Consider the following 27,759-nt stretch of genomic DNA (forward strand, 5'->3'; position numbering starts at 1 on the left):
TGTTTTTATGCTCCAATTTTAGCTTGTAGCACAATAAAAAATGTGTTAAATGTAAAGTGCTTTTTTTTTTTTTAATGTTTTGATGATAATCTTCTTCCACATTTTTCTATTTTAAAAAAATCATAGTTTTTTTTTATTTTTTACATGCACAACACAACAGTTTGGCCAGAGTTAGCTAAAAAAAACTAATTTACATCTGTCCCTGAGATACATGTTACCTGGTTTATCTTTCTGCACTTCTGTATATAAAAAAAGCTTTCAAATAAAGTTTCCTTTTCCCAAAGTGTCAGTAAACCCGGTCAGGCGCTCTGTGGCCAGCTAAACTCAGTCAGTGTGTGACGTGTAGGACCTCCTCCTCCGACACACAGCAGCAGTAATGGCGGATTACGACAGCTACGACGACCGGGACCGGGCCTACGGTAGCTTTGGCGGCAGAACGTGAGTTTCTGCTTCGCGCGGCAAGTCTGCCGCATGTTTCAAATATAAACCCGGGCCAGTGTGCCGCTTTGTTCCCCATCGCTGTCCACCCCGAGCCTCGGTGCAGGCGGCCAGGCCCCGGAGCTCGTCCCGCCCTGCGCTTGCTAAGCAGACCCGGCAGGAGTGAGTAGGGCCCGGCGAGAGAGGCTGGGAAACACCGCGGTCCCGGAGCATACAGGCTAGCTGTTAGCACGAAGCTAACGAAACAAACGGACACATGTGGCAGGGATCTGACCGGTGTTTTGGTAGAAAAAATAACGTCTGTTTGTTTCGTATTTGCGCTAAAGAAGCAGCTCCGGGGTGGGGTAGGCCGCAGCAGGTGGAGGTGGTGGCGGGGCTGCGGCTGCACGCTGCCCGCATGGCTGCATCATGTGTCCGCAGAGACAGAGTCATTCACACGGTCACAAAACATCAGAAAACGATCTGCTGAATGTTTGTGATGAATGCTGCTGGTTTCTGCTCTGTTATTTATTTATTATCAATCTAACCCTCAGTGAGTCTGTGTATTGGTTCAGATCAGGGTGTCTGCAGGTCCTGATCCGGACTCTGTTTATTGGTTCTGATCCAGAGTCTGTTTATTGGTTCTGATCAGGGTGTCTGCAGGTCCTGATCCGGAGTCTGTTTATTGGTTCTGATCAGGGTGTCTGCAGGTCCTGATCCGGAGTCTGTTTATTGGTTCTGATCAGGGTGTCTGCAGGTCCTGATCCAGAGTCTGTTTATTGGTTCTGATCAGGGTGTTTGCAGGTCCTGATCCAGAGTCTGTTTATTGGTTCTGATCAGGGTGTTTGCAGGTCCTGATCCAGAGTCTGTTTATTGGTTCTGATCAGGGTGTTTGCAGGTCCTGATCCAGAGTCTGTTTATTGGTTCTGATCAGGGTGTCTGCAGGTCCTGATCCAGAGTCTGTTTATTGGTTCTGATCCAGAGTCTGTGTATTGGCTCTGATCAGGGTGTCTGCAGGTCCTGATCCAAAGTCTGTTTATTGGTTCTGATCCAGAGTCTGTGCATTGGTTCTGATCCAGAGTCTGTGTATTGGTTCTGATCAGGGTGTTTGCAGGTCCTGATCCAGAGTCTGTGTATTGGTTCTGATCAGGGTGTTTGCAGGTCCTGATCCAGAGTCTGTGTATTGGTTCTGATCAGGGTGTCTGCAGGTCCTGATCCAGAGTCTGTGTATTGGTTCTGATCAGGGTGTATGCAGGTCCTGATCCAGAGTCTGTTTATTGGTTCAGATCAGGGTGTTTGCAGGTCCTGATCCAGAGTCTGTTTATTGGTTCTGATCAGGGTGTCTGCAGGTCCTGATCCAGAGTCTGTTTATTGGTTCTGATCAGGGTGTCTGCAGTTCCTGATCCAGAGTCTGTTTATTGATTCTGATCAGGGTGTCTGCAGGTCCTGATCCAGAGTCTGTTTATTGGTTCTGATCTGAAGATGACTTCTCATTAAAGCAGGTGTCTTTGTCATGGTTGTCACGGTAACAGAGTTTTAAACTTAAATAGAAGTAAAAATCAAATGATATCGTTAACAACGGTTTTGTTACCACGGCAACATAAACAGAAGTCACAGAGACTAAATGATCATGATCTCAGTTATTAAAACTTTAAATAGTGAAGTTCAGAGAGTTTGGCTGCTCGATTACGTCAAATTTATTTTCATATTAAACACGACTACTCGTTGATTTTACAACATCTGGATCACATCGACTTTAAAAACATGAAAATAATAAACGTTGTTTTTGAGGACGTGGTGATGAACTCAACAAACACTTTGAAACTTGTACCTCAAGACAAAAAAACGTTTGGACCAAACGGCCACACGGTGTGCAGCACGGTCAGTGTTTAATCTCGATCGTCTTGTTTTCATGATCGTAGGAAGACTACATTGTAAATGAAATTAAAACTCGATTTAGCGTTTCTTCCAGTCTCAAAAGTGCTGACTGTGCGCTCGGGAGAGTTTGCATGAAGCGTTTGTGAGCTGAGAAGAAAGGTGCTGCAAAAACGGAGGGATGGAGGGATGGAGGGATGGAGGGAGGGATGGATGGATGGAGGGATGGATGGAGGGAGGGATGGATGGATGGAGGGATGGATGGAGGGATGGCAGGGCTCGACATTCTAACTGGCCCGGATGAATGATGATGAATGCTCGGCCCAGTTCAAATACTGCCTGAAAAAAAATAGACAGAAACATGTTCTCAATTTCACAGCGCTTTCCTGTCATACCGGTGTTTTGTCAGTTATTACTTTAAAAACGTTGCGCTAATAACTGCTACAGCATCAATGTATCATAAGCACTCGTGCGCGCGCATGTGGTCACAGTTGAAAGGCAGCCGACGGCTTCACTCCCGCGCTCGCTACACTCAAATTGAACACTCGCACACAGATTTTAGAGCAGGTTTTCTCTACTAAAAAGCACGTTTGGTAGCAGGATGAAAACAGAAGGGAGAAAAGTTTGATCCACAGTGACAGACAGCTGGAGGAGCTGGAACACGTTAAAGTTAAAGACTAGATCCTGGTAAAGATAAAAGTTATTCACAAAACACCTTAGCCCTTAAGAGAGCTCCTAAAGTAAAGATGTAAAGATGAAGAGTTTCTCACAGAGAAGAAAGAAGAGAAAGGTGTGTGTGTGTGTGGCAGCTGATTGGATGATGGCGTTGTAGTTTGGACTGAAGGGTTTTTAATTGCCTGATGAGCAGGTGTAATCCTCTCTCAGTCCAGCAGGGGGCAGAAACTCCCTCTGTGGTAGAAAGCAGGCCGGGCTGTCTGACTGGACGGTTTGCTTTTCCTGCTCAGTCCTCAGAGGATCATCAGAAACACGTCCAGCCCCGATGGAGGCGCAGCGCTCCTGAAGCTGCTCGTTGTTTTGAAATGAAGGATGGACAGAGATGATGTTTGTTGTAATCCAGACGGCGCCCTCTGCTGGTGACAGAGAACTGCTAGTGTAATACAATGAAACTCTTATGAAATGTCACAAGTTTACAATGGAGTAGGCAGACGTATTACCTTATCCACGCCCTGATCCATTCAGGATCATTCAAATGTTTTTCTGTTACATGTTCCTAAAGTGTGTTTTGAAACAGGAGTTTCACGTTCTGTGCCTGGAGGCTCTCTGAATCTTTTTAAGAGTAGACTGAAGGAGGAAGAAGCTTCAGGTTGTTGATGTTTGACTGAACACGTCTCTGTGACTCATGTTGTTATTGCTCTCTCTCTCTCAGTAACTAGTAGGACTGGACCCAACAAACAAATATTCGGCTATTCGAATATTCGTTTGTCGGGTAGGCAATCGATTATACATTTTTGGATTCTAATATTCTTTTTATTTTATTTTTTTGGATACCAGATATTCCTATCCTCACAGCGGTCAGTGAACGTCACACTACAGTGTACTTTGTCCGCTGCCGTCTCCGCTAGCTAGCAGACTTAGCTTAGCCCTAACCTTTGCTTGGAAAACAGTTAAGACTCGTTAAGTTAAAGTTGTAAAACGTTATAGAGACGTACATCGAACTTCCACCAGATACTTGTGCACTGCGTGTCCGCTCCGCTCCGTTTCGGCGCCGTGCACCCTCGTCCGTCAACACCCACAGGCTGCGTTCTCCGTCTGCAGCACGGAGAACGCAGCTGTCAGCTGGAGTGCCGAGACAAAGGAATTTTGTGATAATTAAACAAACTAACTGGCGACAGTGCGAGATAATATGATGTATGTATAAACCTTATAAACACAAACGGTCGTTTTTCAAGTGAAGTTTTATTTTGAAAATGAACAGGATGTTCTAATGTTGTATCGGTGTCTGACTTCCTGTCCTGCTTGTTGTTTTCTGTGCTGAATTGATGGTGAGACGCAGCGGAGCAGAGCCAGTGGAAGTACACACACTGAATAAAGTGAAAACATATCGTCCACTGCCGGAACGGAGAGGAGACGATATTGAGCCGCTGCCGCCGCCTAATCATCGACTATTCGCTGTTGATAACTACTGAATATCCGGAGCCACATTTTTTTATTTGGGACAGCCCTAGTAACTTGGGATGCACCGGGTTAACATCGGTCATAATGAGGCAGTAAGCGATGTGAGTAGCTTCATCGGTCGTTTCAGTTCAACGCTGATTCAGAGGTTTTTACTGGGCAGAAGAAGTGGCGTTTTCAGTCAAATCTGTTTTCATGGTCGAACACGAGAGAAACCCGACCACAACAGGGTCTGTCATTACTCTGTGCTTCATATCCCATGATGCTCTCTGTCTGTCCCCCCTTGTCAGGTCTCGTGGAGGCAGTGGCGGCGGCGGCGGTGGTGGTGGCGCAGGAGGCCCCCGGAGGCAGAAAGAGTTGCCGACAGAGCCCCCCTTCACGGCGTACGTGGGAAACCTGCCGTTCAACACGGTGCAGGGAGACATCGACATCATCTTCAAAGAGCTCAACATCCGCAGCGTCCGATTGGTCAGAGACAAAGAGACAGACAAGTTCAAAGGTCAGAGGATTTTACTTTCTGGAATCCAGGAGACTTTTGTCCAGCTAGGACACCGGAACGGAAGTCGTTGTTTTTGTCCCTGACAGGTTCCGGTTGTTAGTTTAAAAAAAAGAAAACAACCGGAGCCTGTCAGGGACAAAAACAACGACTTTGAGTGAACTTAAAGTCTTTATGTGATTTTTCACTCTTAAATGTATAAATCAAGTATCTCCTCTGAAATTAACTCTGTGAGTCATGACTGTCTACAATGGGTGTAACACCCGAGTCCCACTGTCTGTGATGTTTTCAGAGTTTTCAGAGTCCTATCTTCACTTTGTTTACATCGCCCGGACGGCCGGCTGACTCCTCCCCTCACGTATAAAAGTTGTTTAATTGAGGGACTAGAGAAAAGAAGAATAACATACTGTACTCACTGCTTAACTGTGTTTCTAGATCACGCTCATTTCAGGTAAATTTACATGCAGTGTGAAGATACGAGCATAATAAAGATCACTAGCATTAGCATGCTAACACAACAATGCAGCGCCAGTTGTTTTGGTTTCATGCTGGAGCTCAAGGGCGACATCTGCTGGATCAAAAAAGTAACCGCTTTGAACCAGCAGGAGTCCCCTTTAAGGATCTGAGGTCAGTTTGTGATCTAACAGAGTCTCAGGTGGCGGTCAGACGTGGCCGCTCCACGTTAAATAATGAATCTCCATTAAACACAGTGTGTGTGTGTTTCAGGTTTTTGTTATGTGGAGTTTGAAGATTTGGTCTCTCTAAAAGAAGCGTTGACATACGACGGTGCTGTGAGTATCACACACACACACACACACACACACACACACACACACACACACACACACAGACACAGACACACACACACACACAGACACACACACACACACAGACACACACACAGACACACACACACACACACACACACACAGACACACACACAGACACACACAGACACACACACAGACACACACACACACAGACACACACACACAGACACACACACACACACACAGACACACACACACAGACACACACAGACACACACACACAGACACAGACACACACACACACACACACACACACACAGACACACAGACACACACACACACACAGACACACACACACACACACAGACACACACACACAGACACACACACACACACAGACACACACACAGACACACACACAGACACACACACAGACACACACACACACAGACACACACACACACAGACACACAGACACACACACACACATACACAGACACACACACACACACACACACACAGACACACACAGACACACAGACACACACACAGACACACACACAGACACACACACACACACAGACACACACACACATACACACACATACACAGACACACACACACACAGACACAGACACACACACACACAGACACACACACACACAGACACACACACAGACACACACAGACACACACACAGACACAGACACACACACAGACAGACACACACACAGACACACACACACACACACACAGACACACACACAGAATATGTATGGGGTCACAGAAGGGGAAAAAATGTGTAAATAAATTAAATATTCAAAGTCTTCATTTTCTTATTTTTTGACTCCGTATGAAGTGTCTCACATCTTCAGGTCCATCACATCTTTGACAGTTTCAGTCGGCTGTAAGTCTTAATGTGACCTTTGCCCTTACAGTTGCTAGATTCAAGGTCCCTGAGGGTGGACATCGCAGAGGGGCGGAGACAAGAGCGAGGAGGAGGGGGCGGCGGCTTCGGCTTCAGGAAAGATGAAGGTAGAGGTATGAATGAATGAAAAGAACAGCATGTTCATCACTAACCTGTTCATCTTCACATAGCCCCGCCCACTAACTCTTCATCCTATCACCTGTTCATCTTCACATAGCCCCGCCCACTAACTCTTCATCCTATCACCTGCTCATCTTCACATAGCCCCGCCCACTAACTCTCCATCCTATCACCTGCTCATCTTCACATAGCCCCGCCCACTAACTCTTCATCCTATCACCTGCTCATCTTCACATAGCCCCGCCCACTAACTCTCCATCCTATCACCTGTTCATCTTCACATAGCCCCGCCCACTAACTCTCCATCCTATCACCTGCTCATCTTCACATAGCCCCGCCCACTAACTCTCATCCTATCACCTGCTCATCTTGACATAGCCCCGCCCACTAACTCTTCATCCTATCACCTGCTCATCTTCACATAGCCCCGCCCACTAACTCTCATCCTATCACCTGCTCATCTTCACATAGCCCCGCCCACTAACTCTCATCCTATCACCTGCTCATCTTCACATAGCCCCGCCCACTAACTCTCATCCTATCACCTGCTCATCTTCACATAGCCCCGCCCACTAACTCTCCATCTATCACCTGTTCATCTTCACATAGCCCCGCCCACTAACTCTCATCCTATCACCTGCTCATCTTCACATAGCCCCGCCCACTAACTCTCATCCTATCACCTGCTCATCTTCACATAGCCCCGCCCACTAACTCTTCATCCTATCACCTGCTCATCTTCACATAGCCCCGCCCACTAACTCTCCATCTATCACCTGTTCATCTTCACATAGCCCCGCCCACTAACTCTCCATCCTATCACCTGCTCATCTTCACATAGCCCCGCCCACTAACTCTCATCCTATCACCTGCTCATCTTGACATAGCCCCGCCCACTAACTCTTCATCCTATCACCTGCTCATCTTCACATAGCCCCGCCCACTAACTCTCATCCTATCACCTGCTCATCTTCACATAGCCCCGCCCACTAACTCTCCATCCTATCACCTGTTCATCTTCACATAGCCCCGCCCACTAACTCTCCATCCTATCACCTGCTCATCTTCACATAACCCCGCCCACTCACTCTTCATCCTATCACATGCTCATCTTCACATAGCCCCGCCCACTCACTCTTCATCCTATCACCTGCTCATCTTCACATAGCCCCGCCCACTAACTCTCATCCTATCACCTGCTCATCTTCACATAGCCCCGCCCACTAACTCTCATCCTATCACCTGCTCATCTTCACATAGCCCCGCCCACCTTCCTTTTGCTCCTCCCCTAACTGAGACCGACTGACGGACAGATTTAACAAATTAAAAGTGACTTCTAAGATTTTTCCTCCTTTACTCGGTTTAGCTTCCTCTCTCTAACATCTCTGCTCTGATTGGCTGATGAACGACTAACGAGCTCCGCCTCTTCAGTGCTGTTCTTCCTGCTCCTTTCAAGAGGAGGTGTCACCCGTTTCCTCTCCTCCTTCTCCTCTGCTCTTGTTTCCTCTCCTACTGCTCCCTCTCCTCTGCTCTTCCTTTCCTCCTCTCCTCTGCTCCTCCCCTCTCCTCCTTTCCTCCTCTCCTCTTGTTTCCTCTCCTCTCCTCTTCTCCTTTCCTCCTCTCCTCTGCTCCTCCTCCTTTCCTCCTCTCCTCTTGTTTTACTCTCCTCTTCTCCTTTCCTCCTCTCCTCTACTCCTCCTTTCCTCCTCTCCTCTCGCCTCCTTTCCTCCTCTCCCCTCCCCTCTCCTTTCCTCCTCTCCCCTCCCCTCCTCTCCTTTCCTCCTCTCCTCTCCTCTCCTCTCCTCGCCTCCTTTCCTCCTCTCCTCTCCTCTCCTCCTTTCCTCCCTTCCTTTCCGCTCCTCTCCTCCTTTCCTCCCCTCCTTTCCTCTCCCCTCCTCTCCTCTCCTCTCCTTTCCTCCTCTCCTTTCCTCCTCTCCTCTCCCCTCCTTTCCTCCTCTCCTCTCCTCCTTTCCTCCTCTACTCTCCTCTCCTTGCCTCCTCTCCTCTCCCCTCCTTTCCTCCTCTCCTTTCCTCCTCTCCTCTCCTTTCCTCCTCTCCTCTCCTACTGCCCCCTCTCCTCTGCTCCTCCTTTCCTCCTCTCCTCTCCTCCTCTCCTCTGCTCCTCCCCTCTCCTCCTTTCCTCCTCTCCTCTTGTTTCCTCTCCTCTCCTCTTCTCCTTTACTCCTCTCCTCTGCTCCTCCTTTCCTCATCTCCTCTTGTTTCCTCTCCTCTTCTCCTTTCCTCCTCTCCTCTACTCCTCCTTTCCTCCTCTCCTCCCCTCCGCTCCTCTCCCCTCCCCTCCCCTCCTCTCCTCTCGCCTCCTTTCCTCCTCTCCCCTCCCCTCCCCTCCTCTCCTTTCCTCCTCTCCTCTCCTCGCCTCCTTTCCTCCTCTCCTCTCCTCTCCTCCTTTCCTCTCCTCCTTTCCTCCCCTCCTCTCCTCTCCTCTCCTCTCCCCTCCCCTCCTCTCCTCTCCTCTCCTCGCCTCCTTTCCTCCTCTCCTCTCCCCTCCTTTCCTCCTCTCCTCTCCCCTCCTTTCCTCCTCTCCCCTCCTCTCCTCTCCTCCTTTCCTCCTCTCCTTTCCTCCTCTACTCTCCTCTCCTTGCCTCCTCTCCTCTCCTGTCCCCTCCTTTCCTCCTCTCCTTTCCTCCTCTCCTCTCCTTTCCTCCTCTCCTCTCCTCACCTCCTTTCCTCCTCTCCTCTCCCCTCCTTTCCTCCTCTCCTCCTCTCCTCTCCTCTCCCCTCCTTTCCTCCTCTCCTCTCCTCGCCTCCTTTCCTCCTCTCCTCGCCTCCTTTCCTCCTCTCCTCTCCTCTCCTCTCCCCTCCTTTCCTCCTCTCCTCTCCTCTCCCCTCCTTTCCTCCTCTCCTCCCCCCTTATCTCGGTGTTAAACTCCCCATATCCCCTGCAGGACGAGGAGGTTCTCGAGGAGCTCCCAGAGGAGGAGGAGGAGGACGTGAGGGCCGTGACGAGTTCGACAGCCAAGGAGGAGGTGCGGGCAGAGAGTTCGGCAGCTCAGGTTGGACAGCAGCAGACCAATCAGAACACTGCTGAGCTGCAGCCAATCAGACTGCAGCACAGTTTAACGATGAATCGATGTTTAGAATTTAACTGAATGATTCTAGAAAAGTTTTAAGACGTTTATCTCCATGGTTACCGTTTCTTTGTTCTGTGACGTGATAGCTGCTGAGCGTCTGACGGGGGGCGCCACTGAAGCAGGTTTAGAGAGAGAGAATCTATTTTAGGGCCCTCGAGGTCGTCACACCAGAATCTCGACTTCAATAAAAAGCTAAACAAACCTTAAGACTTAAGGTCAAAGGTCAAAGTCAGACTGAAACGATGCTAAGCTAACAGTAGCCTTGTTATGTCCTGCAGCTTTCTTTACTCATTAAAGGAAAACAGGTTGACCCTCGTAGCTTGGCTCCGCCTCCAGGAGCTGCTGGACCACGTCCCCTTTCTGTCCCCCCATCATGCATTTCACCTGGATCATTCGCGCTCATCGGTCACGGTCCAGGATCCGGACGCCGCAGGACCCCTGAAGGCATCTTGTCTGCTGACTCACCCGTCTGTCTCTCTGTCCGTCTGTCCAGGTTTTGACGACTTTGCAGGGGGGCGAGGACGAGGCGGTGGCAATGGCGGTCGCCCTGGAGACAGAAGGGGGGGAGGCGGAGGTGGAGGTGGAGGTCCCGGAGCTGGTCGCTTTAGGGAGGGGGGACCCCCTCCTCGTGGAGGAGCGACAGACTTCAGGGAACCGTCTGAAGGTTTTTATTTGTTTCTATCAGTTTCTCCTCGTTTTTATTCTGCAGGAAGTCAGAGTGAGCTGATGTGAGAACACAGCAGGATATAATCAGGAGAATTCACCTGGAGCCAGTCTCTCCTACTGTCCCCCTCTTCTCCTCTCCTCTCCTCTTGTTTCCTCTCCTACTGTCCCCCTTCTCCTCCTTTCCTCTCCTCTTGTTTCCTCTCCTACTGTCCCCCTTCTTCTCCTTTTCTCCTCTCCTCTCCTCTTGTTTCCTCTCCTACTGTCCCCCTCTTCTCCTCCTCTCCTCTCCTCTTGTTTCCTCTCCTACTGTCCCCCTCTTCTCCTCCTCTCCTCTCCTCTTGTTTCCTCTCCTACTGTCCCCCTTCTCCTCCTTTCCTCCTCTCCTCTTGTTTCCTCTCCTACTGTCCCCCTTCTCCTCCTTTCCTCCTCTCCTCTCCTCTTGTTTCCTCTCCTACTGTCCCCCTTCTTCTCCTTTCCTCCTCTCCTCTTGTTTCCTCTCCTACTGTCCCCCTTCTCCTCCTTTCCTCCTCTCCTCTCCTCTTGTTTCCTCTCCTACTGTCCCCCTTCTCCTTTTCTCCTCTCCTCTCCTCTTGTTTCCTCTCCTACTGTCCCCCTTCTCCTTTCCTCCTCTCCTCTTGTTTCCTCTCCTACTGTCTCCCTCTCCTCCTCCTCTCCTCTTGTTTCCTCTCCTACTGTCCCCCTCTTCTCCTCCTTTCCTCTCCTCTTGTTTCCTCTCCTACTGTCCCCTCTTCTCCTCTCCTCTCCTCTTGTTTCCTCTCCTACTGTCCCCCTCTTCTCCTCCTCTCCTCTGCTCTTGTTTCCTCTCCTACTGTCCCCCTTCTCCTCCTTTCCTCCTCTCCTCTCCTCTTGTTTCCTCTCCTACTGTCCCCCTCTTCTCCTTTCCTCCTCTCCTCTCCTCTTGTTTCCTCTCCTACTGTCCCCCTCTTCTCCTTTCCTCCTCTCCTCTCCTCTTGTTTCCTCTCCTACTGTCCCCCTTCTTCTCCTCCTCCTCCTTTCCTCCTCTCCTCTTGTTTCCTCTCCTACTGTCCCCCTCTTCTCCTCTCCTCTCCTCTTGTTTCCTCTCCTACTGTCCCCGTTCTTCTCCTTTCCTCCTCTCCTCTCCTCTTGTTTCCTCTCCTACTGTCCCCCTCTTCTCCTCCTCTCCTCTCCTCTTGTTTCCTCTCCTACTGTCCCCCTTCTCCTCCTTTCCTCCTCTCCTCTCCTCTTGTTTCCTCTCCTACTGTCCCCCTTCTCCTCCTTTCCTCCTCTCCTCTTGTTTCCTCTCCTACTGTCCCCCTTCTCCTTTCCTCCTCTCCTCTCCTCTTGTTTCCTCTCCTACTGTCCCCCTCCTCTCCTCTCCTCTTGTTTCCTCTCCTACTGTCCCCCTCCTCTCCTCTCCTCTCCTCTTGTTTCCTCTCCTACTGTCCCCCTCTTCTCCTCCTCTCCTCTTGTTTCCTCTCCTACTGTCCCCCTCTTCTCCTCCTCTCCTCTCCTTGTTTCCTCTCCTACTGTCCCCCTTCTTCTCCTTTCCTCCTCTCCTCTTGTTTCCTCTCCTACTGTCCCCCTTCTTCTCCTTTCCTCCTCTCCTCTCCTCTTGTTTCCTCTCCTACTGTCCCCCTTCTTCTCCTCTCCTCTTGTTTCCTCTCCTACTGCCCCCCTTCTCCTCCTTTCCTCCTCTCCTCTTGTTTCCTCTCCTACTGTCCCCCTTCTTCTCCTCCTTTCCTCCTCTCCTCTTCTCCTCCTTTCTTCCTCTCCTCTCCTCTTGTTTCCTCTCCTACTGTCCCCCTTCTCCTCCTTTCCTCCTCTCCTCTTGTTTCCTCTCCTACTGTCCCCCTTCTTCTCCTTTCCTCCTCTCCTCTTGTTTCCTCTCCTACTGTCCCCCTTCTCCTCCTTTCCTCCTCTCCTCTCCTCTTGTTTCCTCTCCTACTGTCCCCCTTCTCCTTTTCTCCTCTCCTCTCCTCTTGTTTCCTCTCCTACTGTCCCCCTTCTCCTTTCCTCCTCTCCTCTTGTTTCCTCTCCTACTGTCTCCCTCTCCTCCTCCTCTCCTCTTGTTTCCTCTCCTACTGTCCCCCTCTTCTCCTCCTTTCCTCTCCTCTTGTTTCCTCTCCTACTGTCCCCTCTTCTCCTCTCCTCTCCTCTTGTTTCCTCTCCTACTGTCCCCCTCTTCTCCTCCTCTCCTCTGCTCTTGTTTCCTCTCCTACTGTCCCCCTTCTCCTCCTTTCCTCCTCTCCTCTCCTCTTGTTTCCTCTCCTACTGTCCCCCTCTTCTCCTTTCCTCCTCTCCTCTCCTCTTGTTTCCTCTCCTACTGTCCCCCTCTTCTCCTTTCCTCCTCTCCTCTCCTCTTGTTTCCTCTCCTACTGTCCCCCTTCTTCTCCTCCTCCTCCTTTCCTCCTCTCCTCTTGTTTCCTCTCCTACTGTCCCCCTCTTCTCCTCTCCTCTCCTCTTGTTTCCTCTCCTACTGTCCCCGTTCTTCTCCTTTCCTCCTCTCCTCTCCTCTTGTTTCCTCTCCTACTGTCCCCCTTCTCCTCCTTTCCTCCTCTCCTCTCCTCTTGTTTCCTCTCCTACTGTCCCCCTTCTCCTCCTCTCCTCTTGTTTCCTCTCCTACTGTCCCCCTTCTCCTTTCCTCCTCTCCTCTCCTCTTGTTTCCTCTCCTACTGTCCCCCTCCTCTCCTCTCCTCTTGTTTCCTCTCCTACTGTCCCCCTCCTCTCCTCTCCTCTCCTCTTGTTTCCTCTCCTACTGTCCCCCTCTTCTCCTCCTCTCCTCTTGTTTCCTCTCCTACTGTCCCCCTCTTCTCCTCCTCTCCTCTCCTTGTTTCCTCTCCTACTGTCCCCCTTCTTCTCCTTTCCTCCTCTCCTCTCCTCTTGTTTCCTCTCCTACTGTCCCCCTTCTTCTCCTCTCCTCTTGTTTCCTCTCCTACTGCCCCCCTTCTCCTCCTTTCCTCCTCTCCTCTTGTTTCCTCTCCTACTGTCCCCCTTCTTCTCCTCCTTTCCTCCTCTCCTCTTCTCCTCCTTTCTTCCTCTCCTCTCCTCTTGTTTCCTCTCCTACTGTCCCCCTTCTCCTCCTTTCCTCCTCTCCTCTTGTTTCCTCTCCTACTGTCCCCCTTCTTCTCCTTTCCTCCTCTCCTCTTGTTTCCTCTCCTACTGTCCCCCTTCTTCTCCTCTCCTCCTCTCCTCTCCTCTTGTTTCCTCTCCTACTGTCCCCCTTCTTCTCCTTTCCTCCTCTCCTCTTGTTTCCTCTCCTACTGTCCCCCTTCTCCTCCTTTCCTCCTCTCCTCTTGTTTCCTCTCCTACTGTCCCCCTTCTTCTCCTTTCCTCCTCTCCTCTGCTCTTGTTTCCTCTCCTACTGTCCCCCTTCTCCTCCTTTCCTCCTCTCCTCTCCTCTTGTTTCCTCTCCTACTGTCCCCCTTCTTCTCCTTTCCTTCTCTCCTCTCCTCTTATTTCCTCTCCTACTGTCCCCCTTCTTCTCCTTTCCTCCTCTCCTCTTGTTTCCTCTCCTACTGTCCCCCTCTTCTCCTCCTCTCCTCTCCTCTTGTTTCCTCTCCTACTGTCCCCCTTCTTCTCCTTTCCTCCTCTCCTCTCCTCTCGTTTCCTCTCCTACTGTCCCCCTTCTTCTCCTCTCCTCTTGTTTCCTCTCCTACTGCCCCCCTTCTCCTCCTTTCCTCCTCTCCTCTTGTTTCCTCTCCTACTGTCCCCCTTCTTCTCCTCCTTTCCTCCTCTCCTCTTCTCCTCCTTTCTTCCTCTCCTCTCCTCTTGTTTCCTCTCCTACTGTCCCCCTTCTCCTCCTTTCCTCCTCTCCTCTTGTTTCCTCTCCTACTGTCCCCCTTCTTCTCCTTTCCTCCTCTCCTCTCCTTTTGTTTCCTCTCCTACTGTCCCCCTTCTTCTCCTCTCCTCCTCTCCTCTCCTCTTGTTTCCTCTCCTACTGTCCCCCTTCTTCTCCTTTCCTCCTCTCCTCTTGTTTCCTCTCCTACTGTCCCCCTTCTCCTCCTTTCCTCCTCTCCTCTTGTTTCCTCTCCTACTGTCCCCCTTCTTCTCCTTTCCTCCTCTCCTCTGCTCTTGTTTCCTCTCCTACTGTCCCCCTTCTTCTCCTTTCCTCTTCTCCTCTCCTCTTGTTTCCTCTCCTACTGCCCCCTTCTCCTCCTTTCCTCCTCTCCTCTTGTTTCCTCTCCTACTGTCCCCCTTCTTCTCCTTTCCTCCTCTCCTCTCCTCTTGTTTCCTCTCCTACTGTCCCCCTTCTTCTCCTCCTTTCCTCCTCTCCTCTCCTCTTGTTTCCTCTCCTACTGTCCCCCTTCTCCTCCTCTCCTCTTGTTTCCTCTCCTACTGTCCCCCTCTTCTCCTCCTCTCCTCTTGTTTCCTCTCCTACTGTCCCCTTCTCCTCCTCTCCTCTCCTCTTGTTTCCTCTCCTACTGTCCCCCTCTTCTCCTCCTCTCCTCTCCTACTGTCCCCCTCTTCTCCTCTCCTCTCCTCTTGTTTTCTCTCCTACTGTCCCCCTCTTCTCCTCTCCTCCTCTCCTCTCCTACTGTCCCCCTTCTTCTCCTTTCCTCCTCTCCTCTCCTCTTGTTTCCTCTCCTACTGTCCCCCTTCTTCTCCTCTCCTCCTCTCCTCTTGTTTCCTCTCCTACTGTCCCCCTTCTTCTCGTTTCCTCCTCTCCTCTTGTTTCCTCTCCTACTGTCCCCCTTCTCCTCCTTTCCTCCTCTCCTCTTGTTTCCTCTCCTACTGTCCCCCTTCTTCTCCTTTCCTCCTCTCCTCTGCTCTTGTTTCCTCTCCTACTGTCCCCCTTCTCCTCCTTTCCTCCTCTCCTCTCCTCTTGTTTCCTCTCCTACTGTCCCCCTTCTTCTCCTTTCCTTCTCTCCTCTCCTCTTATTTCCTCTCCTACTGTCCCCCTTCTTCTCCTTTCCTCCTCTCCTCTTGTTTCCTCTCCTACTGTCCCCCTCTTCTCCTCCTCTCCTCTCCTCTTGTTTCCTCTCCTACTGTCCCCCTCTTCTCCTCTCCTCTCCTCTTGTTTCCTCTCCTACTGTCCCCCTCTTCTCCTCCTCTCCTCTCTTCTTGTTTCCTCTCCTACTGTCCCCCTCTTCTCCTCTCCTCTCCTCTTGTTTCCTCTCCTACTGTCCCCCTTCTTCTCCTTTCCTCTTCTCCTCTCCTCTTGTTTCCTCTCCTACTGCCCCCTTCTCCTCCTTTCCTCCTCTCCTCTTGTTTCCTCTCCTACTGTCCCCCTTCTTCTCCTTTCCTCCTCTCCTCTCCTCTTGTTTCCTCTCCTACTGTCCCCCTTCTTCTCCTCCTTTCCTCCTCTCCTCTTCTCCTCCTTTCCTCCTCTCCTCTCCTCTTGTTTCCTCTCCTACTGTCCCCCTTCTCCTCCTCTCCTCTTGTTTCCTCTCCTACTGTCCCCCTCTTCTCCTCCTCTCCTCTTGTTTCCTCTCCTACTGTCCCCTTCTCCTCCTCTCCTCTCCTCTTGTTTCCTCTCCTACTGTCCCCCTCTTCTCCTCCTCTCCTCTCCTACTGTCCCCTTCTTCTCCTCTCCTCTCGTTTCCTCTCCTACTGTCCCCCTCCTCTCCTCTCCTCTTGTTTCCTCTCCTACTGTCCCCCTCTTCTCCTCCTTTCCTCTCCTCTTGTTTCCTCTCCTACTGTCCCCCTCTTCTCCTCTCCTCTCCTCTTGTTTCATCTCCTACTGTCCCCCTCTTCTCCTCCTCTCCTCTTGTTTCCTCTCCTACTGTCCCCCTCTTCTCCTCTCCTCTCCTCTTGTTTCCTCTCCTACTGTCCCCCTTCTTCTCCTTTCCTCTTCTCCTCTCGTCTTGTTTCCTCTCCTACTGCCCCCTTCTCCTCCTTTCCTCTTCTCCTCTCCTCTTGTTTCCTCTCCTACTGCCCCCTTCTCCTCCTTTCCTCCTCTCCTCTTGTTTCCTCTCCTACTGTCCCCCTTCTTCTCCTCCTTTCCTCCTCTCCTCTTCTCCTCCTTTCCTCCTCTCCTCTCTTGTTTCCTCTCCTACTGTCCCCCTTCTCCTCCTTTCCTCTTGTTTCCTCTCCTACTGTCCCCCTCTTCTCCTCCTCTCCTCTTGTTTCCTCTCCTACTGTCCCCTCTTCTCCTCCTCTCCTCTTGTTTCCTCTCCTACTGTCCCCCTCTTCTCCTCTCCTCTCCTCTTGTTTCCTCTCCTACTGTCCCCCTTCTTCTCCTTTCCTCTTCTCCTCTCCTCTTGTTTCCTCTCATACTGTCCCCCTCTTCTCCTCCTCTCCTCTTGTTTCCTCTCCTACTGTCCCCCTCTTCTCCTCCTCTCCTCTCCTCTTGTTTCCTCTCCTACTGTCCCCCTCTTCTCCTCCTCTCCTCTTGTTTTCTCTCCTACTGTCCCCTCTTCTCCTCCTCTCCTATTGTTTCCTCTCCTACTGTCCCCCTCTTCTCCTCTTGTTTCCTCTCCTACTGTCCCCCTTCTTCTCCTTTCCTCTTCTCCTCTCCTCTTGTTTCCTCTCCTACTGTCCCCCTCTTCTCCTCCTCTCCTCTCCTCTCCTACTGTCCCCCTTCTTCTCCTCCTTTCCTCCTCTCCTCTTCTCCTCCTTTCCTCCTCTCCTCACCTCTTGTTTCCTCTCCTACTGTCCCCCTTCTCCTCCTTTCCTCTTGTTTCCTCTCCTACTGTCCCCCTCTTCTCCTCCTTTCCTCTTGTTTCCTCTCCTACTGTCCCCCTTCTTCTCCTTTCCTCTTCTCCTCTCCTCTTGTTTCCTCTCCTACTGTCCCCCTCTTCTCCTCCTCTCCTCTTGTTTCCTCTCCTACTGTCCCCCTCTTCTCCTCCTCTCCTCTTGTTTCCTCTCCTACTGTCCCCCTTCTTCTCCTCTCCTCTTGTTTCCTCTCCTACTGCCCCCCTTCTCCTCCTTTCCTCCTCTCCTCTTGTTTCCTCTCCTACTGTCCCCCTTCTTCTCCTCCTTTCCTCCTCTCCTCTTCTCCTCCTTTCTTCCTCTCCTCTCCTCTTGTTTCCTCTCCTCCTGTCCCCCTTCTCCTCCTTTCCTCCTCTCCTCTTGTTTCCTCTCCTACTGTCCCCCTTCTTCTCCTTTCCTCCTCTCCTCTTGTTTCCTCTCCTACTGTCCCCCTTCTTCTCCTCTCCTCCTCTCCTCTCCTCTTGTTTCCTCTCCTACTGTCCCCCTTCTTCTCCTTTCCTCCTCTCCTCTTGTTTCCTCTCCTACTGTCCCCCTTCTCCTCCTTTCCTCCTCTCCTCTTGTTTCCTCTCCTACTGTCCCCCTTCTTCTCCTTTCCTCCTCTCCTCTGCTCTTGTTTCCTCTCCTACTGTCCCCCTTCTCCTCCTTTCCTCCTCTCCTCTCCTCTTGTTTCCTCTCCTACTGTCCCCCTTCTTCTCCTTTCCTTCTCTCCTCTCCTCTTATTTCCTCTCCTACTGTCCCCCTTCTTCTCCTTTCCTCCTCTCCTCTTGTTTCCTCTCCTACTGTCCCCCTCTTCTCCTCCTCTCCTCTCCTCTTGTTTCCTCTCCTACTGTCCCCCTTCTTCTCCTTTCCTCCTCTCCTCTCCTCTTGTTTCCTCTCCTACTGTCCCCCTTCTTCTCCTCTCCTCTTGTTTCCTCTCCTACTGCCCCCCTTCTCCTCCTTTCCTCCTCTCCTCTTGTTTCCTCTCCTACTGTCCCCCTTCTTCTCCTCCTTTCCTCCTCTCCTCTTCTCCTCCTTTCTTCCTCTCCTCTCCTCTTGTTTCCTCTCCTACTGTCCCCCTTCTCCTCCTTTCCTCCTCTCCTCTTGTTTCCTCTCCTACTGTCCCCCTTCTTCTCCTTTCCTCCTCTCCTCTCCTTTTGTTTCCTCTCCTACTGTCCCCCTTCTTCTCCTCTCCTCCTCTCCTCTCCTCTTGTTTCCTCTCCTACTGTCCCCCTTCTTCTCCTTTCCTCCTCTCCTCTTGTTTCCTCTCCTACTGTCCCCCTTCTCCTCCTTTCCTCCTCTCCTCTTGTTTCCTCTCCTACTGTCCCCCTTCTTCTCCTTTCCTCCTCTCCTCTGCTCTTGTTTCCTCTCCTACTGTCCCTCTTCTTCTCCTTTCCTCTTCTCCTCTCCTCTTGTTTCCTCTCCTACTGCCCCCTTCTCCTCCTTTCCTCCTCTCCTCTTGTTTCCTCTCCTACTGTCCCCCTTCTTCTCCTTTCCTCCTCTCCTCTCCTCTTGTTTCCTCTCCTACTGTCCCCCTTCTTCTCCTCCTTTCCTCCTCTCCTCTCCTCTTGTTTCCTCTCCTACTGTCCCCCTTCTCCTCCTCTCCTCTTGTTTCCTCTCCTACTGTCCCCCTCTTCTCCTCCTCTCCTCTTGTTTCCTCTCCTACTGTCCCCTTCTCCTCCTCTCCTCTCCTCTTGTTTCCTCTCCTACTATCCCCCTCTTCTCCTCCTCTCCTCTCCTACTGTCCCCCTCTTCTCCTCTCCTCTCCTCTTGTTTCCTCTCCTACTGTCCCCCTCTTCTCCTCTCCTCTTGTTTCCTCTCCTACTGTCCCCCTTCTTCTCCTTTCCTCCTCTCCTCTCCTCTTGTTTCCTCTCCTACTGTCCCCCTTCTTCTCCTCTCCTCCTCTCCTCTTGTTTCCTCTCCTACTGTCCACCTTCTTCTCGTTTCCTCCTCTCCTCTTGTTTCCTCTCCTACTGTCCCCCTTCTCCTCCTTTCCTCCTCTCCTCTTGTTTCCTCTCCTACTGTCCCCCTTCTTCTCCTTTCCTCCTCTCCTCTGCTCTTGTTTCCTCTCCTACTGTCCCCCTTCTCCTCCTTTCCTCCTCTCCTCTCCTCTTGTTTCCTCTCCTACTGTCCCCCTTCTTCTCCTTTCCTTCTCTCCTCTCCTCTTATTTCCTCTCCTACTGTCCCCCTTCTTCTCCTTTCCTCCTCTCCTCTTGTTTCCTCTCCTACTGTCCCCCTCTTCTCCTCCTCTCCTCTCCTCTTGTTTCCTCTCCTACTGTCCCCCTTCTTCTCCTTTCCTCCTCTCCTCTCCTCTTGTTTCCTCTCCTACTGTCCCCCTTCTTCTCCTCTCCTCTTGTTTCCTCTCCTACTGCCCCCCTTCTCCTCCTTTCCTCCTCTCCTCTTGTTTCCTCTCCTACTGTCCCCCTTCTTCTCCTCCTTTCCTCCTCTCCTCTTCTCCTCCTTTCTTCCTCTCCTCTTGTTTCCTCTCCTACTGTCCCCCTTCTCCTCCTTTCCTCCTCTCCTCTTGTTTCCTCTCCTACTGTCCCCCTTCTTCTCCTTTCCTCCTCTCCTCTCCTCTTGTTTCCTCTCCTACTGTCCCCCTTCTTCTCCTCTCCTCCTCTCCTCTCCTCTTGTTTCCTCTCCTACTGTCCCTCTTCTTCTCCTTTCCTCCTCTCCTCTTGTTTCCTCTCCTACTGTCCCCCTTCTCCTCCTTTCCTCCTCTCCTCTTGTTTCCTCTCCTACTGTCCCCCTTCTTCTCCTTTCCTCCTCTCCTCTGCTCTTGTTTCCTCTCCTACTGTCCCCCTTCTCCTCCTTTCCTCCTCTCCTCTCCTCTTGTTTCCTCTCCTACTGTCCCCCTTCTTCTCCTTTCCTTCTCTCCTCTCCTCTTATTTCCTCTCCTACTGTCCCCCTTCTTCTCCTTTCCTCCTCTCCTCTTGTTTCCTCTCCTACTGTCCCCCTCTTCTCCTCCTCTCCTCTCCTCTTGTTTCCTCTCCTACTGTCCCCCTCTTCTCCTCTCCTCTCCTCTTGTTTCCTCTCCTACTGTCCCCCTCTTCTCCTCCTCTCCTCTCTTCTTGTTTCCTCTCCTACTGTCCCCCTCTTCTCCTCTCCTCTCCTCTTGTTTCCTCTCCTACTGTCCCCCTTCTTCTCCTTTCCTCTTCTCCTCTCCTCTTGTTTCCTCTCCTACTGCCCCCTTCTCCTCCTTTCCTCCTCTCCTCTTGTTTCCTCTCCTACTGTCCCCCTTCTTCTCCTTTCCTCCTCTCCTCTCCTCTTGTTTCCTCTCCTACTGTCCCCCTTCTTCTCCTCCTTTCCTCCTCTCCTCTTCTCCTCCTTTCCTCCTCTCCTCTCCTCTTGTTTCCTCTCCTACTGTCCCCCTTCTCCTCCTCTCCTCTTGTTTCCTCTCCTACTGTCCCCCTCTTCTCCTCCTCTCCTCTTGTTTCCTCTCCTACTGTCCCCTTCTCCTCCTCTCCTCTCCTCTTGTTTCCTCTCCTACTGTCCCCCTCTTCTCCTCCTCTCCTCTCCTACTGTCCCCTTCTTCTCCTCTCCTCTTGTTTCCTCTCCTACTGTCCCCCTCCTCTCCTCTCCTCTTGTTTCCTCTCCTACTGTCCCCCTCTTCTCCTCCTTTCCTCTCCTCTTGTTTCCTCTCCTACTGTCCCCCTCTTCTCCTCTCCTCTCCTCTTGTTTCATCTCCTACTGTCCCCCTCTTCTCCTCCTCTCCTCTTGTTTCCTCTCCTACTGTCCCCCTCTTCTCCTCTCCTCTCCTCTTGTTTCCTCTCCTACTGTCCCCCTTCTTCTCCTTTCCTCTTCTCCTCTCGTCTTGTTTCCTCTCCTACTGCCCCCTTCTCCTCCTTTCCTCTTCTCCTCTCCTCTTGTTTCCTCTCCTACTGCCCCCTTCTCCTCCTTTCCTCCTCTCCTCTTGTTTCCTCTCCTACTGTCCCCCTTCTTCTCCTCCTTTCCTCCTCTCCTCTTCTCCTCCTTTCCTCCTCTCCTCTCTTGTTTCCTCTCCTACTGTCCCCCTTCTCCTCCTTTCCTCTTGTTTCCTCTCCTACTGTCCCCCTCTTCTCCTCCTCTCCTCTTGTTTCCTCTCCTACTGTCCCCTCTTCTCCTCCTCTCCTCTTGTTTCCTCTCCTACTGTCCCCCTCTTCTCCTCTCCTCTCCTCTTGTTTCCTCTCCTACTGTCCCCCTTCTTCTCCTCTCCTCTTGTTTCCTCTCCTACTGCCCCCCTTCTCCTCCTTTCCTCCTCTCCTCTTGTTTCCTCTCCTACTGTCCCCCTTCTTCTCCTCCTTTCCTCCTCTCCTCTTCTCCTCCTTTCTTCCTCTCCTCTTGTTTCCTCTCCTACTGTCCCCCTTCTCCTCCTTTCCTCCTCTCCTCTTGTTTCCTCTCCTACTGTCCCCCTTCTTCTCCTTTCCTCCTCTCCTCTCCTCTTGTTTCCTCTCCTACTGTCCCCCTTCTTCTCCTCTCCTCCTCTCCTCTCCTCTTGTTTCCTCTCCTACTGTCCCTCTTCTTCTCCTTTCCTCCTCTCCTCTTGTTTCCTCTCCTACTGTCCCCCTTCTCCTCCTTTCCTCCTCTCCTCTTGTTTCCTCTCCTACTGTCCCCCTTCTTCTCCTTTCCTCCTCTCCTCTGCTCTTGTTTCCTCTCCTACTGTCCCCCTTCTCCTCCTTTCCTCCTCTCCTCTCCTCTTGTTTCCTCTCCTACTGTCCCCCTTCTTCTCCTTTCCTTCTCTCCTCTCCTCTTATTTCCTCTCCTACTGTCCCCCTTCTTCTCCTTTCCTCCTCTCCTCTTGTTTCCTCTCCTACTGTCCCCCTCTTCTCCTCCTCTCCTCTCCTCTTGTTTCCTCTCCTACTGTCCCCCTCTTCTCCTCTCCTCTCCTCTTGTTTCCTCTCCTACTGTCCCCCTCTTCTCCTCCTCTCCTCTCTTCTTGTTTCCTCTCCTACTGTCCCCCTCTTCTCCTCTCCTCTCCTCTTGTTTCCTCTCCTACTGTCCCCCTTCTTCTCCTTTCCTCTTCTCCTCTCCTCTTGTTTCCTCTCCTACTGCCCCCTTCTCCTCCTTTCCTCCTCTCCTCTTGTTTCCTCTCCTACTGTCCCCCTTCTTCTCCTTTCCTCCTCTCCTCTCCTCTTGTTTCCTCTCCTACTGTCCCCCTTCTTCTCCTCCTTTCCTCCTCTCCTCTTCTCCTCCTTTCCTCCTCTCCTCTCCTCTTGTTTCCTCTCCTACTGTCCCCCTTCTCCTCCTCTCCTCTTGTTTCCTCTCCTACTGTCCCCCTCTTCTCCTCCTCTCCTCTTGTTTCCTCTCCTACTGTCCCCTTCTCCTCCTCTCCTCTCCTCTTGTTTCCTCTCCTACTGTCCCCCTCTTCTCCTCCTCTCCTCTCCTACTGTCCCCTTCTTCTCCTCTCCTCTTGTTTCCTCTCCTACTGTCCCCCTCCTCTCCTCTCCTCTTGTTTCCTCTCCTACTGTCCCCCTCTTCTCCTCCTTTCCTCTCCTCTTGTTTCCTCTCCTACTGTCCCCCTCTTCTCCTCTCCTCTCCTCTTGTTTCATCTCCTACTGTCCCCCTCTTCTCCTCCTCTCCTCTTGTTTCCTCTCCTACTGTCCCCCTCTTCTCCTCTCCTCTCCTCTTGTTTCCTCTCCTACTGTCCCCCTTCTTCTCCTTTCCTCTTCTCCTCTCGTCTTGTTTCCTCTCCTACTGCCCCCTTCTCCTCCTTTCCTCTTCTCCTCTCCTCTTGTTTCCTCTCCTACTGCCCCCTTCTCCTCCTTTCCTCCTCTCCTCTTGTTTCCTCTCCTACTGTCCCCCTTCTTCTCCTCCTTTCCTCCTCTCCTCTTCTCCTCCTTTCCTCCTCTCCTCTCTTGTTTCCTCTCCTACTGTCCCCTTCTCCTCCTTTCCTCTTGTTTCCTCTCCTACTGTCCCCCTCTTCTCCTCCTCTCCTCTTGTTTCCTCTCCTACTGTCCCCTCTTCTCCTCCTCTCCTCTTGTTTCCTCTCCTACTGTCCCCCTCTTCTCCTCTCCTCTCCTCTTGTTTCCTCTCCTACTGTCCCCCTTCTTCTCCTTTCCTCTTCTCCTCTCCTCTTGTTTCCTCTCCTACTGTCCCCCTCTTCTCCTCCTCTCCTCTTGTTTCCTCTCCTACTGTCCCCCTCTTCTCCTCCTCTCCTCTCCTCTTGTTTCCTCTCCTACTGTCCCCCTCTTCTCCTCCTCTCCTCTTGTTTTCTCTCCTACTTTCCCCTCTTCTCCTCCTCTCCTCTTGTTTCCTCTCCTACTGTCCCCCTCTTCTCCTCTTGTTTCCTCTCCTACTGTCCCCCTTCTTCTCCTTTCCTCTTCTCCTCTCCTCTTGTTTCCTCTCCTATTGTCCCCCTCTTCTCCTCCTCTCCTCTCCTCTCCTACTGTCCCCCTTCTTCTCCTCCTTTCCTCCTCTCCTCACCTCTTGTTTCCTCTCCTACTGTCCCCCTTCTCCTCCTTTCCTCTTGTTTCCTCTCCTACTGTCCCCCTCTTCTCCTCCTTTCCTCTTGTTTCCTCTCCTACTGTCCCCCTTCTTCTCCTTTCCTCTTCTCCTCTCCTCTTGTTTCCTCTCCTACTGTCCCCCTCTTCTCCTCCTCTCCTCTTGTTTCCTCTCCTACTGTCCCCCTCTTCTCCTCCTCTCCTCTCCTCTTGTTTCCTCTCCTACTGTCCCCCTCTTCTCCTCCTCTCCTCTTGTTTTCTCTCCTACTGTCCCCTCTTCTCCTCCTCTCCTCTTGTTTCCTCTCCTACTGTCCCCCTCTTCTCCTCTTGTTTCCTCTCCTACTGTCCCCCTTCTTCTCCTTTCCTCTTCTCCTCTCCTCTTGTTTCCTCTCCTACTGTCCCCCTCTTCTCCTCCTCTCCTCTCCTCTCCTACTGTCCCCCTTCTTCTCCTCCTTTCCTCCTCTCCTCTTCTCCTCCTTTCCTCCTCTCCTCACCTCTTGTTTCCTCTCCTACTGTCCCCCTTCTCCTCCTTTCCTCTTGTTTCCTCTCCTACTGTCCCCCTCTTCTCCTCCTTTCCTCTTGTTTCCTCTCCTACTGTCCCCCTTCTTCTCCTTTCCTCTTCTCCTCTCTTCTCCTCTTGTTTCCTCTCCTACTGTCCACCTCTTCTCCTCTCCTCTCCTACTGTCCCCCTCTTCTCCTCCTCTCCTCTTGTTTCCTCTCCTACTGTCCCCTCTTCTCCTCCTCTCTTGTTTCCTCTCCTACTGTCCCCCTCTTCTCCTCTCCTCTTGTTTCCTCTCCTACTGTCCCCCTCTTCTCCTCCTCTCCTCTCCTACTGTCCCCCTCTTCTCCTCCTCTCCTCTCCTACTGTCCCCCTCTTCTCCTCCTCTCCTCTCCTACTGTCCCCCTCTTCTCCTCCTCTCCTCTCCTCTTGTTTCCTCTCCTACTGTCCCCCTCTTCTCCTCTCCTCTCCTCTTGTTTCCTCTCCTACTGTCCCCCTCTTCTCCTCCTCTCCTCTTGTTTCCTCTCCTACTGTCCCCCTCTTCTCCTCCTCTCCTCTCGTTTCCTCTCCTACTGTCCCCCTCTTCTCCTCTTCTCCTCTCGTTTGTGAAGATCAAACGTAGTAATATTCAGAATATCAAACATGAAACATTTGAGAGTTTTAAAAGTGATGACTGTATGAATCCAGAGTGTGTAACTGCTTTCCTCTCTTTGTTTGTTTGTTTGTTTGTTTACGTCGTCCAGAGGAGCGCGCTCAGCGGCCTCGGCTGCAGCTGAAGCCCCGGACCGTCGCCGCACCGCTCAACCAGGTCGCCAACCCCAACTCTGCCATCTTCGGCGGAGCGAAGCCACGAGAGGAGGTGATCCCCAAGGAAAAACCTTAAAGAGACTGAAGGCCGAGAGGGCCGGGGGGAGGGGGGGCAGGGAGGGAGGGGGAGGGGGGAGGATGGGGGGGGAGAGAACAGATAGAGAACTTTAACGAGGAAAAACAAAAAAAAGAAAGAAACGCCAGCTGGATGAGTTTAAACGGCACGGTTAGCTTTCCTTCCTCTCTGACTGACTGACAGCGATCGAGCAGACGCCGCCCTCCTCTTCCTCTTCTTCTTCTTCTTCTGCTTCTTCTGCTTCTTCTTCTTCTTCTGCTTCTTCTTCCTGTTTGAGTTCCGTTTGAGCAGAATATTTATTCTTAGTGGGAACTAAGATGACACACACTCTGACACTGAGTAATAAATCTGTAACACAAACACAACGAGCAGCTTGTGAATGCATGTCCCAACTTTGGATTTCTCAGCCCCGCCCCCTTTCCTCACCTCCACCTCTGCTTACTGTGATGTCATACCTGCTTTATCCTGTAGCCCCACCCCCTTCTCTGCCGCCGGCCTCAAAGGTCACTCAACATCTACTCGCCAACAGAATGAAGCCCAGACGTTTAACTTGTAAAGCCATTTTTGTTTTTGTATTTTGTAGACACGCCCCCTCATCCTGATTGGTCCAGTCAGAGGCTAACCTTTTTATTTTCTTTCTTTCTTTGCTGTCGCTTGTTGCCGTGGTGACTCATTAATCAGACATCCCAGTTTGGAGCTGAGAGTCTTTTTTCATATTTTGTCATCAAAGTGTCGGTGTTTGATTTGAGCTGCATGTCGTCCCTGGTGGGCGGGGCTTAGTCTTTGTCGGGACGGCCTCTAGACAAGCTCCTCCCACCCACAGGTTTGTGCAGCAGACTTCACTTTATGGAAACTTTTTTGTTTTAATTAAGAAGAAAAGTTTGAAGCTTTAGAGTGGCGATGATCTGATTATAACTCCCATGATGCACTGCTGGTAGGACACCTGTTACATAGCTGAACCAATCAGAGTGGAGAGCTGAGAAGCCAGAGAAAACAGGTGCTGCGTTCACTGACTGTGGGATAATTGTCCGTTTGGCTCCCTTAAAAACCTGAAACTCCTTAACGCTGTGTTCAAGTCCAGTGTAAAAAAAAGGGAAAAATGGGTTCCTAACAGAAAACGGACTCTTCTGGAAATAAATTAATCAAATTTCAGGATAATACCGACGAAGGATCGACAGTATCTCCAGGTTGGTCCAGAGGTTTCTAAGCTACCACAGTGTCCCTGAACGCAGCACAGATAAAGCCCTCTGATTGGTCGTCTCGGTCTGCAGAAGAACTGCAACATGTCGGACACAGGAAAGCTGTCCAGTCCAATCAGATTTAGAGTCGAGGACGCAGGTATTAATCAACAACATTGTTCTCTTCTCTGATTGGTCCGTTGATCCACACTGAAAATCTCACCTGAACGGTTCGAACCCGAGAACAGAGCAGAAGATTCACAAAGTCTCTCTCTCGCCTTCGATTCACTTCATTTTCATACTTCTTTTTTTTAAAGGAAGGACAAAAAAAATCAGGAAAGCCTTCGACCACACGGTGACGCCAACAAGCCCCCCCCCCCCCCCCCCCCCCCCCCCCCCCGAGTTAGACAAGAAACAGAACAGGTGACAAAAAGTGAAGACCGCATTGTGAGAAGTATTTCCTGTGTCGTTTGTTCTGCGACGTGATTGGATGTTTGAATTTCTGTCTTTTCTCTTTTGACATCTTTTCACGTTTTCCTGATTCCCCTTCTCTCGGGCTCGCTCCCCTCACTGACTCAGTCTTGTGTCCTAGCAGCGACAGTACAGAGATAGTTCACCATCATGGAGGAAAGGAAGGGATGAAGGAGGGGAAGAAAGAATGTTTAAAAAAAAATGAGAGAGGGAAACGGCGAAAAATGTGTTCTTACCTGTTATGCTAAATTTTTTGTTTTCCCTTCCTTTTGCCCCGTTTTTCTTCATCTCTCTGTTCTCCACCTCTTCTTTTCTTCCACCTGTCTTTGAATGCAGCAACCCTGATTCATTTAAATCAGCAGCCACATACTCCTGACCAGAGGGTGGCGCTGACACGTCGACTCGCCAACAGAAAAGAAGAAACTTAAAGGATTTTTTTTTTTTGTTGCTGTTTTTTTGTTTTTTCAGAATTGAAGCCGACTCCCACCCGGAAAAGTTTTGTAAGATAGATTATGACCATGAAGTTATTGTCAGTTTGTGCTTTAAACTATGATTTCTACATTCATTGATTTCCCGCTCTTGAACCTGCGGAGGGCGTGCACCTGGCCCAGGTGAGCTCTCAGTGTGGATCAGATGAGCAGCGTTTCAACCTTCAGTCGGTGGTTTTCGGTCGCGTCGCTTTCAGAACGTGTTTGTCACTGATGAACACTTTGAATCGCTTCACTGTACTATAGAATAAAAAACGGCTGTTTTAACTTTTTTTGTTGTTAATTTTTTCCTACACTGTTTATGGCAATAAAACTATCATCATCATACATCAACCACCACGTGTTTCATTTCAGGGGGGAGGAGCTTGTGTGTGTGTGTGTGAGGGCAGAGGTCACGGCCTCCTCTCTCTGAAGGAACTTTATTATTTTAGATTTATTTTTAGAGGTGGGACAGTGGAGAGTCTGAAATCAGAGAGAGAGAGCGGGGAGACGTGCAGGAAAGGATCCACAGGTCGGATTTGAACCGGGCCGCCCCGCTTGGAGGAGTACAGCATCTGTACGTGGGGCGTGCCCTCTAACCACTCGGCCAACAGCGCCCCCTCTCTGAAGGAACTTAGTCCTACATATTTTATATCTGAGTTGATTCTCATCACAGAAAACAATTTAAAAATCAAAACACAACTCCTTTAGATTTGAAATCGTTTGGTTTAAGAAT

General features: G+C 51.0%; 1 protein-coding gene across 7 annotated transcripts; it reads left to right on the forward strand.

The window, feature by feature from the left end:
• The first annotated feature begins 284 nt into the window (after window positions 1–284).
• eif4h (eukaryotic translation initiation factor 4h) lies at window positions 285–27,371 on the forward strand. Of its 7 annotated transcripts, XM_061047358.1 has the most exons (8): window positions 286–438; window positions 4,716–4,924; window positions 5,648–5,712; window positions 6,630–6,732; window positions 9,646–9,753; window positions 10,325–10,495; window positions 24,768–24,883; window positions 26,893–27,371. In XM_061047358.1, exons 1-8 carry the CDS (start codon window positions 377–379, stop codon window positions 26,899–26,901), a joined length of 843 nt encoding a protein of 280 aa, XP_060903341.1. In that variant the 5' UTR covers window positions 286–376; the 3' UTR covers window positions 26,902–27,371. The 7 variants fall into 7 exon arrangements, with proteins under 7 accessions (XP_060903338.1, XP_060903342.1, XP_060903343.1 ...); XM_061047355.1 differs by lacking the exon at window positions 26,893–27,371 and having other exon boundaries at window positions 285–438; window positions 24,768–24,907; XM_061047359.1 differs by lacking the exon at window positions 26,893–27,371 and having other exon boundaries at window positions 285–438; window positions 9,646–9,726; window positions 24,768–24,907.
• The last annotated feature ends 388 nt before the right edge of the window (window positions 27,372–27,759 follow it).

This window comes from Labrus mixtus, chromosome 9 (assembly GCF_963584025.1).
Source record: "Labrus mixtus chromosome 9, fLabMix1.1, whole genome shotgun sequence".
In the NCBI taxonomy this organism is placed as follows: domain Eukaryota; kingdom Metazoa; phylum Chordata; class Actinopteri; order Labriformes; family Labridae; genus Labrus; species Labrus mixtus.

Coding starts and splice junctions, on each gene's coding strand:
- eif4h (XM_061047355.1), top strand. CDS start 377: ATGGCGGATTACGACAGCTACGACGACCGGGACCGGGCCTACGGTAGC. Junction 5,713..6,629: donor CGTTGACATACGACGGTGCT/GTGAGTATCACA, acceptor TTGCCCTTACAG/TTGCTAGATTCAAGGTCCCT. Junction 10,496..24,767: donor CTTCAGGGAACCGTCTGAAG/GTTTTTATTTGT, acceptor TACGTCGTCCAG/AGGAGCGCGCTCAGCGGCCT.